The sequence below is a fragment of the Oryctolagus cuniculus genome, chromosome 16 (assembly GCF_051225735.1).
Source record: "Oryctolagus cuniculus isolate XC-2025 breed Fujian yellow rabbit chromosome 16, ASM5122573v1, whole genome shotgun sequence".
NCBI classification, from domain to species: domain Eukaryota; kingdom Metazoa; phylum Chordata; class Mammalia; order Lagomorpha; family Leporidae; genus Oryctolagus; species Oryctolagus cuniculus.
The window spans coordinates 69,287,375-69,310,066 of NC_142882.1; the positions used below are offsets into that span (position 1 = coordinate 69,287,375).

The 22,692-nt window shown below is 42.6% G+C and overlaps 2 protein-coding genes across 2 annotated transcripts; both read right to left on the reverse strand.

Annotated features, from left to right (window-relative positions):
- Positions 1-6,192: 6,192 nt before the first annotated feature.
- Positions 6,193-8,980, reverse strand: C16H7orf25 (chromosome 16 C7orf25 homolog). The gene is made up of 2 exons (XM_008261673.5): positions 8,882-8,980; positions 6,193-8,017 (listed from the first exon to the last, which is right to left on the reverse strand). The coding sequence occupies exon 2, from the start codon at positions 7,994-7,996 to the stop codon at positions 6,755-6,757; it is 1,242 nt and encodes a 413-aa protein (XP_008259895.3). The 5' UTR covers positions 7,997-8,017; positions 8,882-8,980; the 3' UTR covers positions 6,193-6,754.
- Positions 8,981-12,412: 3,432 nt separating this feature from the next.
- Positions 12,413-22,554, reverse strand: PSMA2 (proteasome 20S subunit alpha 2). The gene is made up of 8 exons (XM_002713772.6): positions 22,481-22,554; positions 18,129-18,205; positions 17,280-17,412; positions 15,330-15,452; positions 14,308-14,389; positions 13,396-13,469; positions 12,780-12,837; positions 12,413-12,694 (listed from the first exon to the last, which is right to left on the reverse strand). Exons 1-8 carry the CDS (start codon positions 22,519-22,521, stop codon positions 12,578-12,580), a joined length of 705 nt encoding a protein of 234 aa, XP_002713818.1. The 5' UTR covers positions 22,522-22,554; the 3' UTR covers positions 12,413-12,577.
- Between the last annotated feature and the right edge of the window lie 138 nt (positions 22,555-22,692).

The window sequence follows — 22,692 nt, forward strand, 5'->3', positions numbered from 1 at the left end:
AAAGATCTTCCTTCTGTTGGTTCACCCCCAAATGGCCGCTACAGCTGGCGCGCTGTGCCGATCCAAAGCCAGGAGCCAGGTGCTTCCTCCTGGTCTCCCATGTGGGTGCAGGGCCCAAGCACTTGGGCCATCCTCCACTGCCTTCCTGGGCCACAGCAGAGAGCTGGACTGGAAGAGGAGCAACTGGGACAGACCCCAACACCCCAACGGGGACTAGAACACCAGGGTGCCAGCGCTGCAGGCGAGGGATTAGCCTATTGAGCCATGGCGCCGGCCAAAAATATTTATTTATTTATTTATTTGAAAGGCAAGGTTACAGAGAGGCAGAGGCAGAGACAGAGAGAGAGAGTCTTCCATTCACTGGTTCACTCCCCAAATGGCTGCAATGGCAGGAGCTGGGTGGATCCAAAACCAGGAGCCAGGAGCTTCTCCTGGGTCTCCCACGCGGGTGCAAGGGCTTGAGGACCTGGGCCACGTCCTACTGCTTTCCCAGGCCACAGCAGAGAGCTGGATCGGAAATGGACTCAAGCAGCCAGGACTCCAGCCCATATGGGACGCCAGCACAGAAGGCAGGAGCCTTGCCCACTTATGCCACAGCGCTGACCCCAATAATAACACTCTTTAAACCTAACTTTCCCGTGTGCTTAAAAAATGGCTTCTCTTCTATCTATTCTCTCTTTAAGGAACAAATCTTAAATAAATATCAGAACTATTTTCAGCTACTAAATGTAATGGAAAGGCCATGATAGTAGCTTCAATAAATTGAGTTTGATTTTTTCGCACAGCAGGAAGTACTGAGGGAAGCATGTGCCAGCACCAAGTTGATGAGACGCCCCTGGTCTTTCATCATAACTTGAATGTGGCCCCTCACCAAATTCAAGTCAGGTCTGAGACCTGGGTCTTAGTAGCAAAGAATCTGGCCAACCCAGGCTAAATGCAAGACTGGAAAACTGACGATTTTTGTGTTTCCAGCCTATGTGGTGCAGATGAAGGAAGCAAGGACTTCGGGCCGTCAGACCACAGTGCTTTCTAGAACCATTGCTGGACCCTCTTATGTTTCCTCCATGTCTCAGCCTCTGTTTAAATTTCCATTGTTTTACTTCTTGCTGAAGTCTGGTAAATTCACTAAGATCTATATTTACTTTCTGAGATTGTTATTTAGTTTTGTCTAGTTTATGTTTTTAAAATTGATTGATGAACTTTTAATTTTAGTGATACTTTTGCTATTTCTAGAAGTCCAATTTTCTCATACTCTTTTGTTACGGTTTCTATATGTTTTGTATCTTTCAGTCTTTTCTAATTTTTGTGGAAAGGGAAATGTCTTTTTCTCGTTCTGATTCCAAGATAACGGAGAGATGAGGGTTCTTTCCTCTCAGGATTTCTCTCCTTCTGAAAATACAATTTACTTGATTGCAAACTGGAGAGAAACATCTGGGATGCTTGGGTCATCTCCGTCCTGTATGCTCTTGAAAGTAAGCTTCCCACACAGTGAGATGCTCATTGACCTGTGGCTCTTCAGGAACAAGCTCACCACATCAAATACCCCAGAACCACCTGCGACTGGATGAGTAGCGTCTGCTTAATTCTGGGGTGCAGTAGTGGGACGCACACCTGCCACAGGTTCAAACCACATCCTCCAGCTTAGATGTGTGCAATGGTTTGTTGAAGGAATTATTTTAGACTTTGCCATTTTGAATTCTCTCTCCCTCAATTCTCTGTCTAGAACATAGTTGGGGAACACTTCAAAGAGCTCAAACTTACTTTATAGTTTCTTATTTTATATGTATTTGCTATTATCTTAAGTGTCTGAAGAACTAATACTCTTTGCTGCTGATTTACTGGAGGTGGAAGGTTGTCCCCTACGTTTATAAAACTTCTCAATGTATGCTCATCCAGTTGGAGTCTGTGAGGCATGGGAAACTCATGTGTCCCCAAGTCCAGACTGATGCTGTATATGCGTCTGTCAGGTGTTTGAAGGACAGGACTTGCCGGGGGCCAAGTTCTGTGGTAATTTCACACCCCTGGGTCTCCCCACTGTTAGTAACAGAATTTGGCTGGGCTTTGGTTTCTCTTAGATTTCCTTTTCTTCCACTGGGAACACTAGAGTCAAACTTCCTCGCTGTGTCCCTCAACAAAGTTTACAAGATCCTGAGAACCAAATATCCCTAAAAGGCCTACAAAACCTCCATGAGAAACAGCTAATGACACCTGTCTTAGCAGTGCTGTAGACTGAGTTACTCCTCCTTGTCCACCAGGTTCCCTTGACCTGGGTGATGTTCATATTGGTCTGTTTCTCCATCCATTATTTGTAGATTCCCTATCTGTTCCCGAAAGTATCCTTCTCAAAGTTAATCAGAAGCCTTCTTGTCAGCATCTTGTGTCTCTGAAGATGTCTGTGACCCATCATCCTCTAACAATAGTAGTCTCTAGCCTGTAAGAAACTCACCTCCTCTTATATAAGGCCCACCTTTTTTTATAAAAAATATTTATTTTATTTATTTAGAAGTCAGAGTTACACAGAGAGAAAAGGAGAGGCAGAGAGAGAGAGAGAGAGAGAGAGAGAGAGAGAGAGAGAGAGAGGTCTTCCATCCACTGGTTCACTCCCCATTTGGCCACAACGACCAGAACTGAGCCAATTAGGAGCCAGGAGCTTCTTCTGGGTCTCCCACGTGGGTGCAGGGGCCCAAAAACTTGGGCCATTGTCCACTGCTTTCCCAGGCCATAGCAGAGAGCTGGATGGGAAGTGGAGCAGCCAGGTCTTGAACCGGCGCCTATATGGGATGCTGGCACTGCAGGTGGCAGCTTTACCCACTATGCCACAGCGCCGGCCCCAATTAGGGCCCAAACCGACACATGGTCACTATAAGATGGTCGATGAAAAATTACTGCCATGAAATACTTAAATTTTGACTAGAATTTGACCATTGTGGAACACTTTCCGTGACACATTAGTAGTCACTAGGCTTGTGTCTCCCAGGCTAGGTCATTCATATTCTGCTCTGAACGTAAGGTTTATACCTTATAAGCATTTTTACAGAAGCTGTTTATTTCCATCAACCACCCTCTTTAATGGGGACTGCATCATTTCAAAGGTTCTGGCTTCTTGCAGGGGTCTTGGGGCTATGTCTGCACCCAACCAGGCTTCCTGCTTCTGATTCTATCCCAGCAAGGTGGCTAACTTACAAGTCCCTCCTCTTAAGATAAGGGACTCATCTCTGCTACTTTTCCTCTAGAGAACAAGATTCCCTCACTGTGAGGTGCCCTCTGCTTAGAATCCATTTTATCTGTAATGCAAATTTTTTTCTGAAATGTCTGCATGCATGTATTTTAACTGAAATCCTGCTACTGCCCATTTGTGGTGCTGCCTTTTCAGGTTCTAGTGTCATGAGTTATGCTGATATTCGGAAAGTGAGTTTGAAAATATTCTCCATACACTGATGACCTGAGACAACCAGCCTGCTTGAACTTGCCCTAGTCCTTCACCCAGGCATTGCACTCAGCAGGGCAGGCCACAGTCCTCATCTTCAGAGCAGGGGATGGAAAGAAGAGTAAATGGAACAGTGCACTTTATCATGTAAAATATTTCAGTCCCACTTAGGAGTTCAAATTACTTCTTAAAGCAAGATTATTTGGTATTTAAAAGTAAGGAAACATTTATCTAATGAAATTAACTGATCCTGGACATTTCTGAGGAAATTTTTGTTAACTATTTTAAGTATTTTTTCAATAATTCTTATTTTTTTACTTCTGCAATTCTAGTTCATATTTCCTAAGAAAATCATGTTTTGGGGCCAGCACTGTGGCATAGTGGGTAAAGCTGCCACTTGCAGTGCTGGCATCCCATATGGGTGCTTGTTTGATTCCTGGCTTGTTCCACTTCCCATCCAGCTCTCTGCTATGGCCTTGGAAAGCAGTAGAAGATGGCCCAAGTCCTTGGGCCCCTGCATCTGCATGGGAGACGCAGAAGGAACTCCTGGCTCCTAGCTTCGGATTGGCCCAGCTACGGCTGTTGCGGCCGTAGGTGGAGTGAACCAGCAGAATGAAAGACCTCTTTCTCTCTCTTTCACCCCTCATTTGGAATTTATTCAGCCTGACTTATACTGTCAGTTACATTCCCTGCTTAACATAAAAAATATTATTGTTCTGTTTCTCCATGGCAAAATTTCAAAGTTGCTGTTGAGTCCTAAGGTGAGAATTTTCAATATGTGCTCACTTTGCTGAACCACTTCCCCATCACGATAAGCAATTTTACATTTCTTCATTTTTTTACTGTTTTGGACATTTTCTTTGCTTTATATTTTTACGACAACTTCACAGCATGGTTTTAAAAGGCATTCCTCTCATAATTTCTCATTTTATTGCATTTTTTTATGACTGCTATTTTGCTGTAGGCCTATGGGGCATGGTGTAGGTGGTTGTGTGTGTAGTTTCTAGAGAAGGTACTATTTCTTACATCCCAGGGTCAAGTGCACCTGCCCCACTCACTTCCACTGATTGCTTGCATTATTTGTTCTATCGTTAGGAACTGCAATCATTGAACACCTGAAAAAAAAAAAAAGATAATGGCCTTTGGTAGGGTTACGGCCATTTCAGAAAGCAGTTTTCTCAGAGTTCTGTGGCTGCCCACTTCCTGGTAGGCAAAGATTCCAAGTTCCTAGGTTCATAATGAACAGGAATAGAAATCAACTTTCTTCCTGCTACTCTTGTAAAGCAGGTCATTTTTACACCCAGCCCTTCCTACTGTGAGTAGCACATGGCACTCAACAGTGCTTATTAAGTGAATGAATACATTAATAGCATGTCAGTCTTACCTGAAACATATCTAGCATAACAAAGGGGCTGTAAAAACTTCATGGAAAACGCAGATTTTGAAAAATTTTTGCATGGTTTTAAAAAAACTTTTTTGGCATCAAAATAAACATCTTTTAATTCATTTACCACTTTTTGAAGGACCCTCATATCTACAACTCTGCATTCCATCTTCCTGCTCTAGCCAAGGCCCTTCAGTTCTCCCTCTACACCACTGATTTTTGTCGCTTTCACAAAAAAGATCTGATCATGAGCATACCTTTCTTAAAAAGAGGAGTCACTTCAATTACTTTTCTAGCTTTATCTCCAGTTTTATAAAAACAGCCCCGAGCCTGGTCCCTAAACAGGCCCCTCACATTCACATTTCTTTACTTGTCCAATCCTTTGCCTCATGCTTCCAAGTTCCTTTCCTGCTCACACATCTTACGAAAGCTCTCTCCTGAAACCCTTAAACTCGCTTCTTTTCTGACCTCCTGGCTCCACAGCAGGAATTTCTCCCTTACTCTGTCCCTACAGTTTTTTACAAGTAATTTACAGGTTAGTACATGAATCATACTTCAGTTGTTTACCTGCACTTCAGATTAGGAATTCCTTAAACAGCAATTATTCAACTTTTCATACCGAATTGTTCAGTACTTACTAGTACTAAATGCCTTATCACCTAAACAGGTGCTCAAAAGGCATACATTGTTTCTAATATTAGACAGTATATCTCTCTGCATTAAACTGGAGTCCTAATCCCTACAAAAAATGTTTGACTTAGTAACAGAATCTCTCCCTAGAGAAGTGCCCCAAACAATTCATCTTGCATTCATTATGTCCAGAGTGCTCATAGACCCCAATAATCAAATTTTATCTCCTTCACTTAGTTCCTGGAAACTGAATTTCTTTTCTCACAAGATAGAAAACCTGCCATAGCAGGAGACCAGCCTATTGCCTACACAAAATCAAATTCTAATAATAGCTCCTACACATAGCATATTTAAGCTCAGGACTCAAATTCCAAGTTTTTAAAATGTAAATACATATCTTCTTTGCTAAGTTGTTTTAATACAAATTGATAAGGTACCTAGTGTTACATGGCCATCACATTTATTTTTAATCACAACTTCTGTCATGTAACTAGCATGGAATCTCTTGTCACCATTCAATGGAGGCATTCCAATAGTCATTTGCCACTTGCAAACAGAACAAAATAGCATTCATAATTAATTAAAATATTGCATATAGGGACTGTTTCTAAGATTCAAATTCTTTAAAGAATGTTTCATGTAAGTCTTTTTGCATTCAACATTTTATGTTAAGTGTTCTGTTTTATACTGTTTATACTGAGACTGTTGGGTTTCTTTTCACAAGTCTGTTAATAGATTCATGACACTCAGGTGTTCAAAATTCACTTTATTTCCATTTTTCTGTATTATAAACTTTGTGTAAACATACCCAACAGACTGCCTGATACATGACACTCAATAATGGCCATTAGCTTTAGGATCTAAAATGAATTTAAAACTACTACCTCCCAGTCTCAACCCATATTAACTGATAAACCAATACAGTGAAAAACAGCCTTCACAGTTTTCCCTAGACATGTAATGCAAGATGCAGTATAGCCATATTCCATGAACTGTGATTTCCAGTAGGGAGACTGTAGCCCTACTGAGTCCAATAAAAATATCACAACTAAAAGCCTCATATAGCTGGATCTCTCTTCTTAATTGCTAACGTGTAGAGTTTGAGAAACAAGGTTGTCTCTTGTGCTTTCCTACTTTTTGAGGACATATACTCTTAAATATAGATGACACACACAAAAAACTCTACTAATTTAAGAGTTTTAAGAATATTTTCTCTATAGACCATTTTCTTCCCAACTGAGATGGGAGGTCCCAGCCTTTGGTATAAATGACTCATTCCCACGATAATGTTTCAAGGACAGTAGTGCTCACTGTCATTTTGGTAAAGGAGTGGCTAGCGCCTCTTTACTCTCAGTAAGTGCTCTGGGCTGATGGATGAACACACTAAATTTAACACCCTGGTTGTTGGCAGCTCTGACAAAACCACTATTGGCAGTCATTGTAATGGCTTTTAGGGTGTCTCCCGTCCCAAATATTGTTAATGAGCGGCTATTAATTTTTGAACTGGCCACTAGTTTCAAGGCACGCTCAGAAGGCTGGTCTGGCACCACATTGATTTGCTTAATTAGCATAGTGGCCCTCTCTCTCTCCCCAGGTCCTCCTAAAGTATCTAAAATAGACTGAAAATCCTTGACGGCAGATTCACAAGCAAACAACTCCTTGTCCTTCATAAATGCCTCCAGTTGAGGCAGAACCTGCTCCTTCCTCTCCTGCTCCGCTTGTTCTGTGAGCACTTTTTCTTTGAAGATAAAGTGGCAACCTCCATAGCTAAGGGCAGACACATAGGTGATTAAAGTAGTAATGTCCAGATTTACTCTTTTGCACACATCCACCTTAATTTCTGTTGGAAACGCAATACTTGCAAGTATATTTTCTCGGTCTACTCTGGTCACTTGTAAAAGTTCAGGCCCCTCGTCATCTGACTCACTCTCACTCAGGTGGAGCTCTTCTGGGTGATCCAACAGAGAGTTGACAGCTACTATGTCTCCTCTCACAGAAATGCCCATTTCTTTCAGCTTCTCTGCCATGGGGCTGGAGACGCTGTTGTAAAACGCAAAGATGATGTGAGGGTTGCTGTACTGCACCGGCTGCTGGTGGCTGGCTTGCAGGAAGTCTTCCGCCTGCTCAATGATGCTTTTGTCACCATACTGGCCCCTGCCCAGCCAGATGTTATGAAGAGCTTCGGCCTTTCTGCCAATGGCTTTCACCCAAGTATGGCCACCGTTTGCAACTACATCCACCACAAGGGTTTGCTTTTCTCCCAAAGGATCTGTGTAGCCAAAGACATGAAGAACACTAACGACTTCTTCTAGGTTTTCTGCGGAGTCCACAATGGCTCTCAGGTGGGTTAGATTGGTGCTCTGCAAATGGGACTCTTTAATAGCTACTTTGCCAGCTTCTACTTTCTGTAGGAATTTTAACTCGGCCTTCAACTTGCTGCACAGCTTTGCACCACCTTCTATGCCCCCTTTTCTTGATCGAGAAAGTGATTCTGCTCTCTTGATCAGTTCCTTGGCTATGGCGATTCGTTCACACAGCATGGAGTGCGCAGACATGCTGACAGCATTATTCCTTCCCTGTGAAAACAAAGAAGGCACATGGAACACGGCTCCAAAACGATGAGACTCCAATTCTGCCCTGAGGATCAAAAATTCCAACCTCACAGCAAAGCTGTGAACTTGGCCTTCTGTCTGTCTGATTCTGGAGTGACTCCCTCCTGACTGACAGCTACACTTGGAAGTTTTCTTCAGGCTCGCTGCGCACACGTTAGGCCGTGGCTATGCGGTCCACGGCATGTCCTAAGTTAAGGGACAGTGCAGGAGTTGGGCAATCTTCTCTGCGAGGAATTCGCTTTTGTCTAAGAGTTTCCTAGCAGAGAAATTTTACAAAGGTTTAGGAACTCATTTCAAAATGTTTAAAATAATAAGCTGGTCAGCAGACTTGCAAAGCAGGAGTCTCCGCCGAACTGCCCGCACTTGGCCTCGCTCACCTCCTCCTCCTGGATGGGTCTCCTTCAACCGACTGCCCTCGGCGCTCAGGTACTTACGCCAGAGAATCAAGCCTGCCGAATTTCTGCATCTGACGTCAATCCGGCATGTCAAGACCGAAAGAGACCACCAACTTGCCTCCCGCTCCCACTCCGAAGGAAAACCCTCCCACTGACTACCCCAAGGGTGCGCCCCGCAGCGGCCGGGCAGGCGAGGTGGGCGGGACACGCGGCGGCGGGGTCGTGCGGCGCGCAGTGGGTCCTCGGGCCCTTCCCGTCCACCTGCACAGCGGGTCCACGTCAGACTGGCCCTCTGCTGGCGCCGGGACTCAGAAGTCAGGCGCGGACTACGCGCGGCCGAGCCCTCCCCCAAAGCCGGCCCGGCTCAGTCCTCTCCGGTGTCAGAAGGGGCGCCCAGCTCCCTGACACCCCACGGTCCACCCCAGCTCCTCACCGGCAGTGCTCAGGACCGCGAGCGCGAGCTGGCGGACGCGTGCACGCGGGGGCCGGATCCGCCGAGAAACCTCACCCGGCAGCCCCCACCTCACTCAGCGCCGAAGAGCTCCGCCCGCGCGATCCCATAGCCTGGGGCACGTCCTGCGTCACGCGGTTCCGGGCCGGGTGACGCCGAGCCCGCTATTCCCAGGCGGCAGCGCGGCCTCCCAAGCGGGGCTGACGCTAGCACGGCGGCCATGTTTGTTGAGGGCACCCGGGTTCGGCCAGTGGCGCCGCGGGACGCGCCTGCGGGAGCCGCGCGCGCACCTGGCGGTAGGGAAGGAGCAGGAGCGGCGCTGGCCGCTGGATGTCACACTCGTTAGCAGAAGAGGAAACGTGTAGGACGGGCCTGCCGAAGTCGAGACAGCTGTTGGGCGCTGCACTGGGACACTTTGCCCTGCACCCTCCTGGGCTCTGTAGCTGCTGTTACAGAAATGTGCTGCCCACGGGACCGATTGGGTGCCCTCTAAGGGCGGGAGTATTTCTATTAGCCTAGTAGTCCAGTCACCCAGAAAGGCCAGGGCTTTGAGAAAGTGAAGACAATGTTAAGAATTGAGGGGCTTTCAGTGAAAACTAATCCTGCCTATCGTGCTCCTTCTCCAATCCTTAAACGACGGTAAAGGAATGAGCAACCGAATAAACCCACAAAGACGGAGAGACCAGGAGGTGACCAGCGGCAGACACACTAAGGCATCTTTAGAAGACGAGAGCATTAACTTCAGTGCTTGCCATGTGGCAGGCTTTGTTCCGTGTGTTTTACACGTTACTCAGCTTTCTTAACCCGAAGGGTGCATGTATTGTACAGGTCCGGAGAGAGGTTCCTTGAACCCGGCAGCCTCTCTGAAAACGCATCAGCAGAGCTGAGAGAACAGCCCGCAGAAGGCGACACTGAGCCAGTGACCCACAGAGAACCAGGAAAGGCTTTGGAACTTCAGGAAGCGGGCAGGCAGCAGTGAGGGGAGGCGGGGTGTAACTGGGGGTAGCTTGTGTGTGTGTAAGGACCCGGGTCCTCGCTTCTATCCCTTGAAGCTGGCTATTCCTCATCCTTCCCCAGGCAGAAGACTAGAATGTGCAACACTCGAGATAGGACATTAGAGGGATTCCAGACTCCAAGCCTCCCAAAAGTTGCAAGAGATGCCATTGCAAATGAAGAACCAAAGTTTTCTCTCTGGTGAAACACCAGTGACTGCCCCACCAGAGTACTGGCACCCCGCTCCCACTCTCCCTTAAACCACTGTTTTTATCTGGAGAAACTGAGCAAGTGGAATAATCTAGAAAAATGTGACATTCAGCACTCCCTCGTAAGTAGATGCTGGCCTCACTCCTCAATATTTTTGTTGGATTTGAAGGAAACAGAAAGCCAAAAAAAATAATTTTTAAAAGTATTTCACAACTGGCACGTTGAATGGAAATTTATTTTAGCCAAGAAACAGGAAAAAAATGTTAAAGATTTATTTAATTTCAAAGAATTAGACAGAGGACAGAGAGAAATCGACCTTCTGTCCACTGGTTTAACACTCCAGATGGCCCCAAGGGCTGAAGCCAAGAGCTAAGAGCTTCATCCCGGTCTCCCATGTGCATTGCAGGGGCACAGACACTTGGACCATCTTCTGCAGTTTTCCCATTAGCAGGGGACTGGATTGTAAGTGGAACAGCAGGGACTCGAACTGGCATCCACAGGAAAGATGGATTCTAATTTTCTTGGGGGAGGGGGACTGCAAGCCTAGGGAGCTACCAGCTCCTCTACATTCTTGGGCAGTTCATGCAATTCAGTTTGCTTTCTGTACAAAGGGAGACTCAGAGTTTGCCTACATTGGCAAGAGTCACCCGATAAAGGTGAAGTAGGGAGCTGGTGGTTTTGTTCCATGAAAATGAATGATCAACAGAAATTTGCTTTGATGTTCCCTTATTAGTAATCAGTGCCCAAAGTGTCAGCATTCAGTAATTCTAAAACTCTGTTAAATGCAATCTCCTTTGATGTTCCCTTATACTCACTGATGTCAAAGTTATCAGCACTCGGTAACTGTAAAACGCTATATTAGTCCTTTTCCTTATTTTTCCTTTCCTTGCCAAGTTCCTCTTGTCCCCTGACCTCCCTACCACATGTATGTGAATTTTAAACATTTCCATGTTGAGTTTCTATTTGTTTTGAAAATTTAAGTTCATGCTTCAGCATGGAACTGGAAAAGAAAAAGGGCAGAACAAGTAGAGACAATTTTTTAGAGGTGGGAAGACAGAAACTGAATCCGAAGTAGGGAGCAAACTTAGCCATGCAAATGTAGCAGCAGCTTAACAGAGTACTTAACCATTACCACGCCAGGCCTCTTACCTCTATTACCAAATTTAGTGTTAGAAAACCCTCAGATAATTACCTTGGTCATTCAGCCAAGAAGTCAAAGAGTTGAGACCTGACCTCAAAACCATCCCTTTTTATTCTGTGTTTACTTGCTCATGTGCTAGTGTCACAGTGTAACAGGAGCCCATACAGAGATCATAATATGAAAGCTTCAAGACAAACATCTGTAAACAGGAGATCAAGGTGCCATCTCCCATCTCGTATAACACTTCTGCTACCTTTAACAATGTATGGGTGTTACAGAGAAGGTAGGCAGAATCCTGACAAAAGTGCTCCAAGATAAGGCTCCGTTCCCCTACACTTACCTAAATCTTAAGCAAAAATTTTAGAGCACATTTAAATCACTGAACTGCTTACTATCTCTTCACTCATGTGAGAATGATGACATTCATAAACTTTCCTAATATTCATTGAATCAGACTAACAACATTTCTTTTATCCTGAGAGACCTTAAAAAAAAAAAAAAATCCAGAGAAACAAAACTAAGCACTACGCCTTCAAGTATGCAAGTGGAGTTAGATAACCCAATATTTGCTAGTTTCAATTAACCTTATTTATGGAGGAGGTTTACATTTAGATTACATTATGGATTAATGAGGGAGAGGCTTAAGCAATAGTTTTGACACGTAAGTGTTCATATTTTATTTCCATTACTTATGGTCATCCTTAAAAAGATTTAGTACAATCTAGGGGGTTCCTTTTACATGTTTACCTACTTGTGATGGAGAAATCAATAGGAATCAGCAAACCACTATTTATTTACTTACAGAATGTATCTCCTACAGGGGACCTATTTGGCCTAGCATTGTTCATAGCTCCAGTACAATCTTACAGGTGAATCTCTTTCATACCTTCTGATGTATAAATAACCTAAGCCTCCTATCTCATGAATCCATGAAAGTCTGCAGACTCTCTCAGCTCTAGAAGCAGTGACATTGACCAGAATCAGCGCTTTGCTTTATGGAACATGAACAAAACCTGGTAGTAAAGAGGGCAGTCAGATTTGCGAAACTGCATGAGAAATAATAAGGGATTCCATCATTCTGCTTTGCAATGTAGTTTCTAGAAATTATCTGTGATAAAAAGCAGGCAATAACCAGGTTAAAATTTTACTAAATTCTAAAAAGCTGTAAGTTGGATTTAACAGTTTATTATGATTTATAAGTGTCATTTTAAAAACATCAGTCCATTAAACCATGTAGAAATAAGTATGCAAAAAGTCTGCAAAACAAAACATACTTTAAACATGTTTAAGTAGATCAATTATCTGCAATTTCCCATTGCTCAGTCATTTCATTATTATGCTATGGCAGCCAAGTAATCCTTAACCTCAGTTGGGGTAAGCCTCCTAAATCCAGCTTCATTGCAGATTCCAACTTCTATGTTATCCTCTGTCATTTGGCCTTCAAAGCTTTCCTATTGAAGAATGAGGAAAAGGGGTTATTTTCCAAGTAGTCAATTATGAAATCATTATAAATCCTTTGTTAGTTACTAAGCCAACCTTTAGGGTTAAGATGGCTGTATGAATGGCATCTTCAAGTTCCAGATCTTCATTATATCTAAAGAATTTAAAAAACAAGCAATGATTATAGTACTATTTACATGCTTTATGACTACTTAAATACAAAGATAGAAATATCATTGATTTTTTTTAACCTACAGTTACACAGTGCTGCTTCTACTCTTCAACAAGTACAGACAGCATATATTTAATCTGCCTTCAATACACGTATTTGGTTTCACCAATTTTTCTTTTTACTGTAATAATATAAACTATTTATCATTAAATAAGTTAAAAATTTTCCTTCCCCAATTTTTTTATTTCAAATCCATGTTGTTTTTGAAATGTAGAAAAAATAAAGTAACCACCCCCCCTCACCAAATTTAGGAAACTGGCAAAAGAAATAGAAAGAAAAGTACTTAAGAAATGAATAGTATCACTTAATATACTGCATGCTAGAAATCCAGGTGAGAGTGAGGATTTCTGTCTCTTTCATCTGCAACTAGATTTCAACACACAGTGATGTGACAAATTTGTTTAGACACATGATGTTGTTTAAAGAGCGCTGAGAACTGTAAGGTCAGTTTCTAATGTGTCTAAGTTACAGTGAGCCCACCTTTTCTCAAGGAAAGTTTTCCCATTCACATAGTTCTTTCCCATTGCTGTGGCTTTCCAGGCAAAATAAGCTCCCTAATCACAAAGAGAAAAGATCATATTTTAAAACATTAATACCTATTTTTTATAAAGGTTATTAGCAGTAGGGATAAGAGAGGCATGAAGCAACTTTTGGGGATTATGGATAAGTCCGGTATCTTGGCTTCCTTAGGTATTTACACATATCAGAACTTACCAAGCTGATGATGAGTTATTGATTATGCAATTTACTGTATATAAATTATGCAAAAAGGCCAAAGGACATGAGGTTAACTTAAAGCAAATAATCAAGAGTGGTATCTTTAGCTTATTATATAATCTAATGTGAAATGAGGGTACCAGCAATATGTTATATATAACATGGTTTCATCTGTTGAAAAATATGAAAAAAAATCCAAAGAAAAATATCAAATATATTTTAAATGAAATCAATTACTTTTCAGATACAACAAGGAAAAACAGAGCAAAAGGTGAAACAGGGTTCCAGAGATGGCGGTTCTGCTGCCCAGTGGACAAAAGGGTTCAGGGTCTCTCATTCCACCTCAGAAGCTCAGAGATGAGGTGAGGACACTTGCACTGAGTGAATTTGCAGCTTAGCTTTTAATTTTAAGTCTCCATGAACTTTGAGGCACCCTCTGTGCACCCCCTGTTATCCTCTAGTTATATAGTATATCTATTTATATAGTATACTATATCTTCTAGTGCAAACACCAACATCCCATTGTAGAGCAAATGAATATATGCTAGCTTATAATTTCTAAAGCCCAAATGAAAAACAAAAAGAAAATACTGCTAAATTTTAAAGTTCTTATGACTTCTATATTATTCAAAGAGAACTTTTAATAAATCCCTCCAATACACTAATGATACTTACAGACGGATCTGACTGAAATAAATATGGTCGCCCCTCATTCCAACCACAAATAAGTAAAGAAACTCCAAACGGACGAACACCACTGCAGAAAGGAAAATGCAAATTACTCGGCTTTGTCAAGGTGTTCCAGCTTAAATAACAAATCAGTACTCACACGGAAGGCAAATTACCAGGTCAACTAGATTAGAAAGTTCTTTAAGAGGGATTTAACACCTTTCTGAGTGAATCAATTAAAAATACATTCTCTTTATGATAGTGAGGATTAGGGGCTGGCATTGTGGTAAGGTGGATTAAGTCACCGCCTGTGATGCCAGAATCCCATGTGAGTACCAGTTTGAGTCTTGGTTGTTCTACTTCCTATCCAGCTGCCTGCCAATGCACCTGGGAAAGCAGCAGAAGATGGGCTAGGTGCTTGGGATCCTGCTGCCCACGTGAGAGACCCGGATGGAGTTCCAGGTTCTTGGCTTCAGCCTCACCCAACACTGGTCATTGTGGCCATTTGGGGAGTAGTCTAGTTATGGAAGAGCTCTCTTTCCCTCTCTGTAACTCTATCTTTCAAATAAATAAACAAATCTTAGTAATAATAATTTTATATTAAAGGATACAATACCTAATACAGGTAACTGTGTTGTAACATTTACAGTCCTAATGAAATGATAACATTCAACAAATGCAGCTTACCTATCAACAACCACCTTACACTATCCCATGCACAAACTGATGAACTCTGGAATTAAATGAACACATTGTGTTCAGAGCTCCTGCTTTCCTCACGGGCCTGGAGAGGTGAAGGTGGACGTACCGATGGCTGCCTGCCCGTGAGGACATGCTTTACACACCTGCCAAAAGCCTTTCTACCGTTATATGAACAAAAAAATTTCACTTTTTTCCAAAATAAAATATTCTAGCTTTTTGTGTGAAAGACCTTCTGCAAAGGAAGCAAGCCTCCTTTTATTTAAACATCTATCCCTTTTTCTTTTCTCCCCTAATGCATGCCCCATTCAGGTATAAAAGCCACTTACCCCGACTGGGTGTACTCCTGCATCACAGAAGCTACTCTCTGCACCAGCTGGGCTGTGGGAATGGGTTCCTGGTAAACGAGATAGTACTGCTGGGCTAGCTTCCGAGCTCTGTGCACAAGCACTCTAGTGAGGAAGAAGTAAGATTTACTTAGAAGGGAGACACTCTGTGACCTAAAGACTCACTGTCCTCCCACAGGTGTACCGCTATAGCGGAAGTTTCAACATGTATCTGCTCAATAATATTAGCTCAAAGGCAGTTCTGCTCTTACATCTGATGCTTAGGTGATTTAGAAGAACATGATCAGAGTATCACAGAAGAGTTGAGTTAACAGGCAAGAACAGGGCAAACAGAGAAAGAGAATGAGGGCCGGGCACCAGTTGGCTTAGCAGTAACACTTAATGAAAAAATAAGAGCTTCACCTCCCTTCTTGGATTCTTCAAGATGGTCCCCTCAACACGAGGGCAGCCACCATTTTATACCTCACCCCAGCCAACAATGCACACGTGAACATGAAAACACATACACTCACATACTGTGTGCATGTCCTTGCTCTGCCCAAATCTCTTCTGCAGACTGTCATAATCTCTCCCTACACTTCAAAGACTACCCTTCAGAGACTAAGAAACAGTAAGAAGCTGTAAGTTTAAAGCAAAAATTTGTCAAAAGATATCAAGAATATACCATATAGCAAGTAAGTAGTAAGACAAATAGAATTTATCTTTACCTGCTTATGTACTACTATTCTGAAACCTGCACATATCCCTCTGGATGATACTCATGTCCAAACCACTTCAGCTTTCCCTGTCAGTGGCAGCACACTGCAGTATCCCTTGTATAAAATTCTATCAGGATCTCCTGCCACTGAAGCCTCATCACTTCCCAGTGACCTTGCTGCTCTCTCTGACTCACTAAAGTGAAACTCTGACTCTAGCCACACTCACAAAATCAGGAGTAACAAAGCATATCCCCTTTACTAGTTAAATGACAAAGAAAGCTGTCAACCTCTTTCAAAATGCTAATACAATTTCAGTTGCTGATACAATCCCTGATGTTACAGGATTATTATGTCTCTTCCTGTGAAATAGAAAGGGAGTGACTATAGGAGCATCAAGGTCCCTCGTTACCACACTCAGCAATGTTCAGTAGCCTTTAAGAATTCTGTTCCTTGGCTAAGAACAGAAATAAAGATAAAGTAACAAGGTTAACTCTAGATAGTGATGATGCGTCTTTTTTTTTTCTTTATTTGGCTTTTGTGGTTTTTTTTTTGCTTCCTGACACTTTAAAAATATAGTTTATTGTAACACGTATTGCTTTTATCACTTTTTTTTTTTTTTTGGACAGGCAGAGTTAGACAGTGAGAGAGAGACAGAAAAGTCTTCCTTCTGTTGGTTCAGCCCCTAAATGGCCGCTACGGCTGGCGCGCTGCGCCAATCCGAAGCCAGGTGCTTCCTCCTGGTCTCCCATGCGAGTGCAGGGCCCAAGCACTTGGGCCATCCTCCATTGCCTTCCCGGGCCACAGCAGAGAGCTGGACTGGAAGAGGAGCAACTGGGACACAATCCAGCGCCCCGACCAGGACTAGAACCCAGAATGCCAGCGCCGCAGGCAGAGGATTAGCCTAGTGAGCTGCGTCGCCAGCCGCTTTTATCACTTTAAATAAAGTACATTAGAAAGCTCCCAGTTCATGGATAGTAGAGGATGATAGTCAGAAGGGAAGGTCCACTAAACAAAGATTCTTTCTTTCAACTGATTTATCCTCCTGAAAGTGACCCCCACAGATGAACTAAACTTAGCTGTCAATGAGGTAGCTGTGGCTAAACAAGCAAAAATAAACAAAAAAATAAAAAAGAGCTGGAACCGTAAAAGTAAGTATCCCTTATTTGTCTCCTCTAAGGTATAGTTTGCAATCCATTATGACTTGGTGAGACAAACTCTAAGTTGTATGAAGTACCTGTAATCTGGGCCCATGCCACTATACACCAAACCTATATGCTTGGTGATTGGCTCCACTTTGTGTACACTTCGTTCATCATACAGAATGGATTTCTGTTTCTTCTCAGTTGCTAATACCACACCATTTGCAGCTTAAAAACAAAAAGACATAAATGTTTATATAATTGTTTAAAGACACTTTTGAGAATTCTCTAATCATTAATTAAACCCAAATACTTTTTCTTATTTCCTTTAATTTACAAAATATTTTCTTCTGGATTCCTACATAAAGGTTATCTAAGGAATAATAAATCAATTTTTCCCTAACTGGTAATTTATGCTAAATTAAAAAAAAAAAAAAATCCCTACAGCTAAAAGCATTACACAATCTTTCTTGAAGCACTCTAGGATACTTCAGAATTTACATGTTTCAAAATAATGGATTTCTGTCTGCATGGTCTACTGTTCTTACAACAAAATTTAAAATAAACAACAGTTTTTGGGATATGAAACAACAGTATCTTTAGATTATGTTTTATAATTACCTTTCTAAATTACATTAAGAGTAAAAACTGCCAGGGCATTGATATCATTAGTGGAAAAACAAAACACTTGGTTTTATGAATGGCAAAGACTGTTTGTGAGTTATCACAACTAACAGATAAAGGTGCTACATCTACTTTGAAAAGAAACTTTAATCACCTCCTTAGGCTTATTACTATGTTCTTTAAACTTTAAAACATTGCAACAAAAAGAACTTTATGCTAAAATATGCTTCCACAGCTACTTATTTAAATTACTGATTAATTCCAAAATAATTTAGGATAACTGTTAACAGGCACCTGAAATGAATAAAGTATTTAATTACCTTTAATTCCCACTGAAGGGGCTCCTCCGGCTACAGCAGCCAAAGCGTATTCAATCTGGACAAGTTTACCAGAGGGGCTTAAAATGAAACACAGATAATTGTTAAATTCACATATTCTCAAATATTTATTGCAAGGACATCTCTGAGAGAGGGCAGATATATGGCTTAAAACTCATTAATGAAATCCCAATGAATAGCTAGCTTTTGAGGTCTAAGGTGAAGCTGTACAAAACATCCTCAGAGTGAAACGCTAATTTTGTGTTGTGTCTGCTGCTTACAGCAGCATCATTACTGTTGCCTCCTTTCACCAACTTATGACTCTCTGCAACACACTTTCTTAAACTTTCTCTATTTTCTCATCTGTAAGATGCGGACAATAAGACTATAGTAGTTACCTATTTCTGAGTGTTGTCATGATTAAGTAAAGTGATACCTAGGAAAGTTTCTGGCACAAAATAAGCATGAAGCAAACACTGAATACTCGTGTTATTAAGAAAATGGATGTGTCTGTTAAAAACCAAACAGTGGCATATATTTCATGTAGAGTTTTCAGGAAGCAGACATAATCTGAGATATAAGACATAGCTATCATTCACAAAGAAGTATATCCTCTATGTAATGGAAAACTACTTCTAGAAACCATTAGCTGGTTATAGTTAACAAATCTAGTTCTACAACTTTCATCATCAAATGCTAATCTCACACTGCTCTTTTGTTATAACATGGGGTTTTTAAAATGTTCATGGAAAATGCCTTTTGTGAAAAAACTACACATGGATTTCAAATTTTTTGCACCAAAATAAACTTTTAAATTTAGTTCCCTTTTCCATGAATTCTGAAGTACTATTGTATTTTATTTTGATCTAGTTATAGTAAATATCACAAACATCTTATTTTATAAAGACAAGTCTATGGGTGAAAGTAATTTGTGCAAACTGACAAAGCCAGGTCCCTATCTCTTGTTTACTACTGAAAAGACAACCTTAAACCTCAGAAGACCATCTGCTTATCTTCACACAGTGATGAATACTCCCTTTGTCAACTCTGCTTCAGATACACAGCCACTTTTAAACTTCAAAATCCCCTTTGACAAGCTGATACTCTGAAACACACTGGTCTGCTGCTTGGTGAACTGGCCACCTTTCCATTCTTACTGGAAATGTCATGTCCTCAGGGAAGCTGCCCTGACCCTCTGATGCCTGAATTACCATGGACTCATGAGCATGGTGTCTGAGCTTCCTCTCTGGCTAAGACTCATATTTGAGTTGTTGTTATTATTATTATTTTACAGTATTTTTCTTCCTCAACAAAGTCAGGATTCCATTTCATAGCTTAGTACAGAAATCCACAATCGTTTGCCTGATAGAGACAAATCTAGACCAATGTAAGTTGAGTAGCTTAAATATGAGCTGACTTGAGTAGGTGAGCATCAAATGGACAAGCAAGTTAAAAAGTCAGATTGAAGAGCCAGCGCTGTGGCATAGCAGGTAGCCACCACCTGCAATGCCAGATCCAGTCCGGGCTGCTCCACTTCCCATCTAGCTCTCTGCCATGGCCTGGGAAAGCAGTTAAGATGGCCCAAGGCCTTGGGCCCCTGCACCCAAGTGGGAGACCCGAAGAAGCTCCTGGCTTTGGATCGGCACAGCTCTGGCTGTTGAGGCCATCCTGGGAGTGGGCCAGCGGGTGATGGGAGGACCTCTTTCTCTCTCTGCCTCTCTGTAGCTCTGCCTTTCAAATAAATAGACAATTAAAAAAAAAAAAAAAACAACATAGGTTGGGCTGGCACCATGGCTCACTAGGATAATCCTCTGCCTGCGGCACCAGCACCCCGGGTTCTAGTCCTGGTTGCTCCTCTTCCAGTCCAGCTATTTGCTGTGGCCCGGAAGGGCAGTGGAGGATGGCCTGAGTGCTTGGGCCCTGCACCCGCATGGGAGACCAGGAGGAAGCACCTGGCTCCTGGCTTCGGATCAGCGCAGTGCGCCGGCCATAGTGGCCACTTGGGGGGTGAACCAATGGAGAAAGGAAGACCTTTCTTTCTGTCTCTCTCCCTCTCTCTCACTGTCTAACTCTGCTTGTCAAAAAAAAAAAAAAAGAAAGAAAGAAAAAAAAATTAAAAAAAAAAAAAGTTAGGTTGAACTTTTTGTTTTCCTTCATTGGTCACTAGTTCAATAATTGTCTCAAGGCTTTCTGGGTCTGTCGAACTTCCAATTCCTGTTCTATACCTAGTCACATACCTCTGGGGAACACTGAGACTCAGGAAAACAGTACTTTTCTCCGCGCCCAGACTGCACGTATCTCTACCACCGATTTTTCCTGTTTGAACTACCACCAACCTGTGAGCATGCCGAGCACCAAGCACCTCCGTATTCTGCAGTGCCACTACCCACCCAGCATCTCTTCTGGAGTTAGTGTAGTCTTCCACTAGTTTTCCCTCTTGCTCACCCTTACTTCCACCCTCCCCAACACCTACCGCTGTGCCATGTTACCCCACTTAATCCTGAAATAACTTCTTAGCTCACTTAAAGGACTCCTTACTCTGGCTCACAAAGCCCTGCATGACTGCCCCCACCCACTTTATCCCTTCTCCTACAAGAGTACTTGTACAAAATTCATGGAAAGTGGTATAGAGGAATGTTTTAGTGCAAGAGGTTTTGGCATAATGTAGTTTCTTGAACTTTCTGAAGACTTCTTGTATTTGCGCAAGGTAGCCATGTTCACAGGAGTACTTGTGAACAAAGGTGGTCCATTCTAACAAAGTGTAATCCTCTATATTTCAGGGACTGAATCTTTCATAACAAAGTTCTTGATTAAAGTAAACTTGCTTTTTTAACACGTCCAACCCTCTATCAGATAAAAGAAAAATCTGTTTCTAGTCTGTTGGCAATGAGAATTAAACCACTAATGATGAGTGACTTGAGACTACAGGATAAATGTTCTTGTGGGATGGATTCTGTTGAGGATATTGACAGTAACTCAGTATGCAAACTGCTACCTATGAATGAATTCTGAAGCTGGGAAGGAGCATGGGCTCCTAAAGGTATTGAAACTGGAGTAGGGTCAATGCGCTAGAATACAAGGGTACTTCAAAAAAGTTCAAGGGAAACATATATTGTTAAAAAAGCTACATGGACTTCAAATTTTCTTCACTAAAATAAATATTTTAATTCTACTTTCATATGAACTTCTGAAGCACTTTCATGTTGTCTTCCTAAAATCCAAAAATACCTTCTTTTTTTCTTTTATTTCAAGTGAGGATATGTGATAGTTTTGTAACCTGAATGAAATCAATTCTGCAATAAAAGTTCCTCATGACAGACTATGACAGGGCCAATTTTATCATCAGAAAGAACTGGGTTTAAGATGGCATTCAGTTACTTCTTGGTGACCTTAGACAAGTTATTTAATTTGCCAGAGCCATGGTTAGTTTGTCTGTAACATGTCAGGTTAACAATCATGTGTGGTAACGGAAGGAGACGGAATAGGTTAAGTTGCACCTAAACAGAAAGGACTCAACAAGTTAGATCCCACGGGCATCCGGGCACCACACAGGCCTACATTTGGACTAAGCGGGGCATTCCTCATCCCCCATCAAGTGGTTAAATCAGAACTCTCCTCTGGCCGACGTCTTCAATTCCTCCGTGTTGGTTTTCTTATCTGGGGACCACGGTTTACCTCCAGAGTATTTTGAAAAATTATACTTACTCCTTTAACTCCTTGTTAAGACAGCTTAACCCTTTTGGCAAATACATCCCCTCTCCCCCAAATAAAAAGTCGAATTGCAAACCGTAGCCTAGGGCTTTACGGCTTACAAAAACACGACAGAAACTCATTTTTCGGTCCTTCTCCGTCTGAAAGTGGCACTAAGGAAACCGAAAGTGGTTTCAAGACACTAGCGCCCGAGACTCTGACCTAACTGTAAAGCCGAGGCTTTCAAAAAAAGGGGAGTGGGGAGCAAGGAGGGCCCACAATGTGACCCAAATCTCAGTTTCAGGAGCTCCAGCATCAGGCCTACTTGGCCAGGAGGAAGTCCCAAGATCTGAAGGGGTCACCTGGAGACGGCTAATCAGTTCTTCTCCAGTGTCCGACGAGAAAGCCAATCTCTGGCCTAGGGCCTCACCGTCCCGCAGCCCAAAGTTCGCCCCGAACCCACAGGCCCGCGCTCCCGCCGCGCCCGGTACCGCTTCTCCAGGCCTGCGGCTGGCCCGTCAAATGACTTTGCAAAGCTACATTTCCAACTCCACAACTAGCTGGAACCTCTGGAAGCACCAAAACAGAGGCAAGAACGGACATCACGAACCTGCATGAGCTCCTACAACCTAGCTACGCGGAAGACCTTAAGGACCCTGCCTTACCTGAATGTAGTCAGCGAAAAGCTGTACCCGCGCTCCGCCATCTTTACCAGGAGAGCTTAAGCACATCCGTACACATGCGCGCTGAGGCCGGTTTCCCTTTATTTCCCCTCCACGCTCCTTTCCTTCTCTCTCTCTGATTGGAGAAGACGCAGAGCCGCGCCAGATGCATGCTGGGTGTCGTAGTTCTAGAAGCTCGGTTTGCACGGACACGA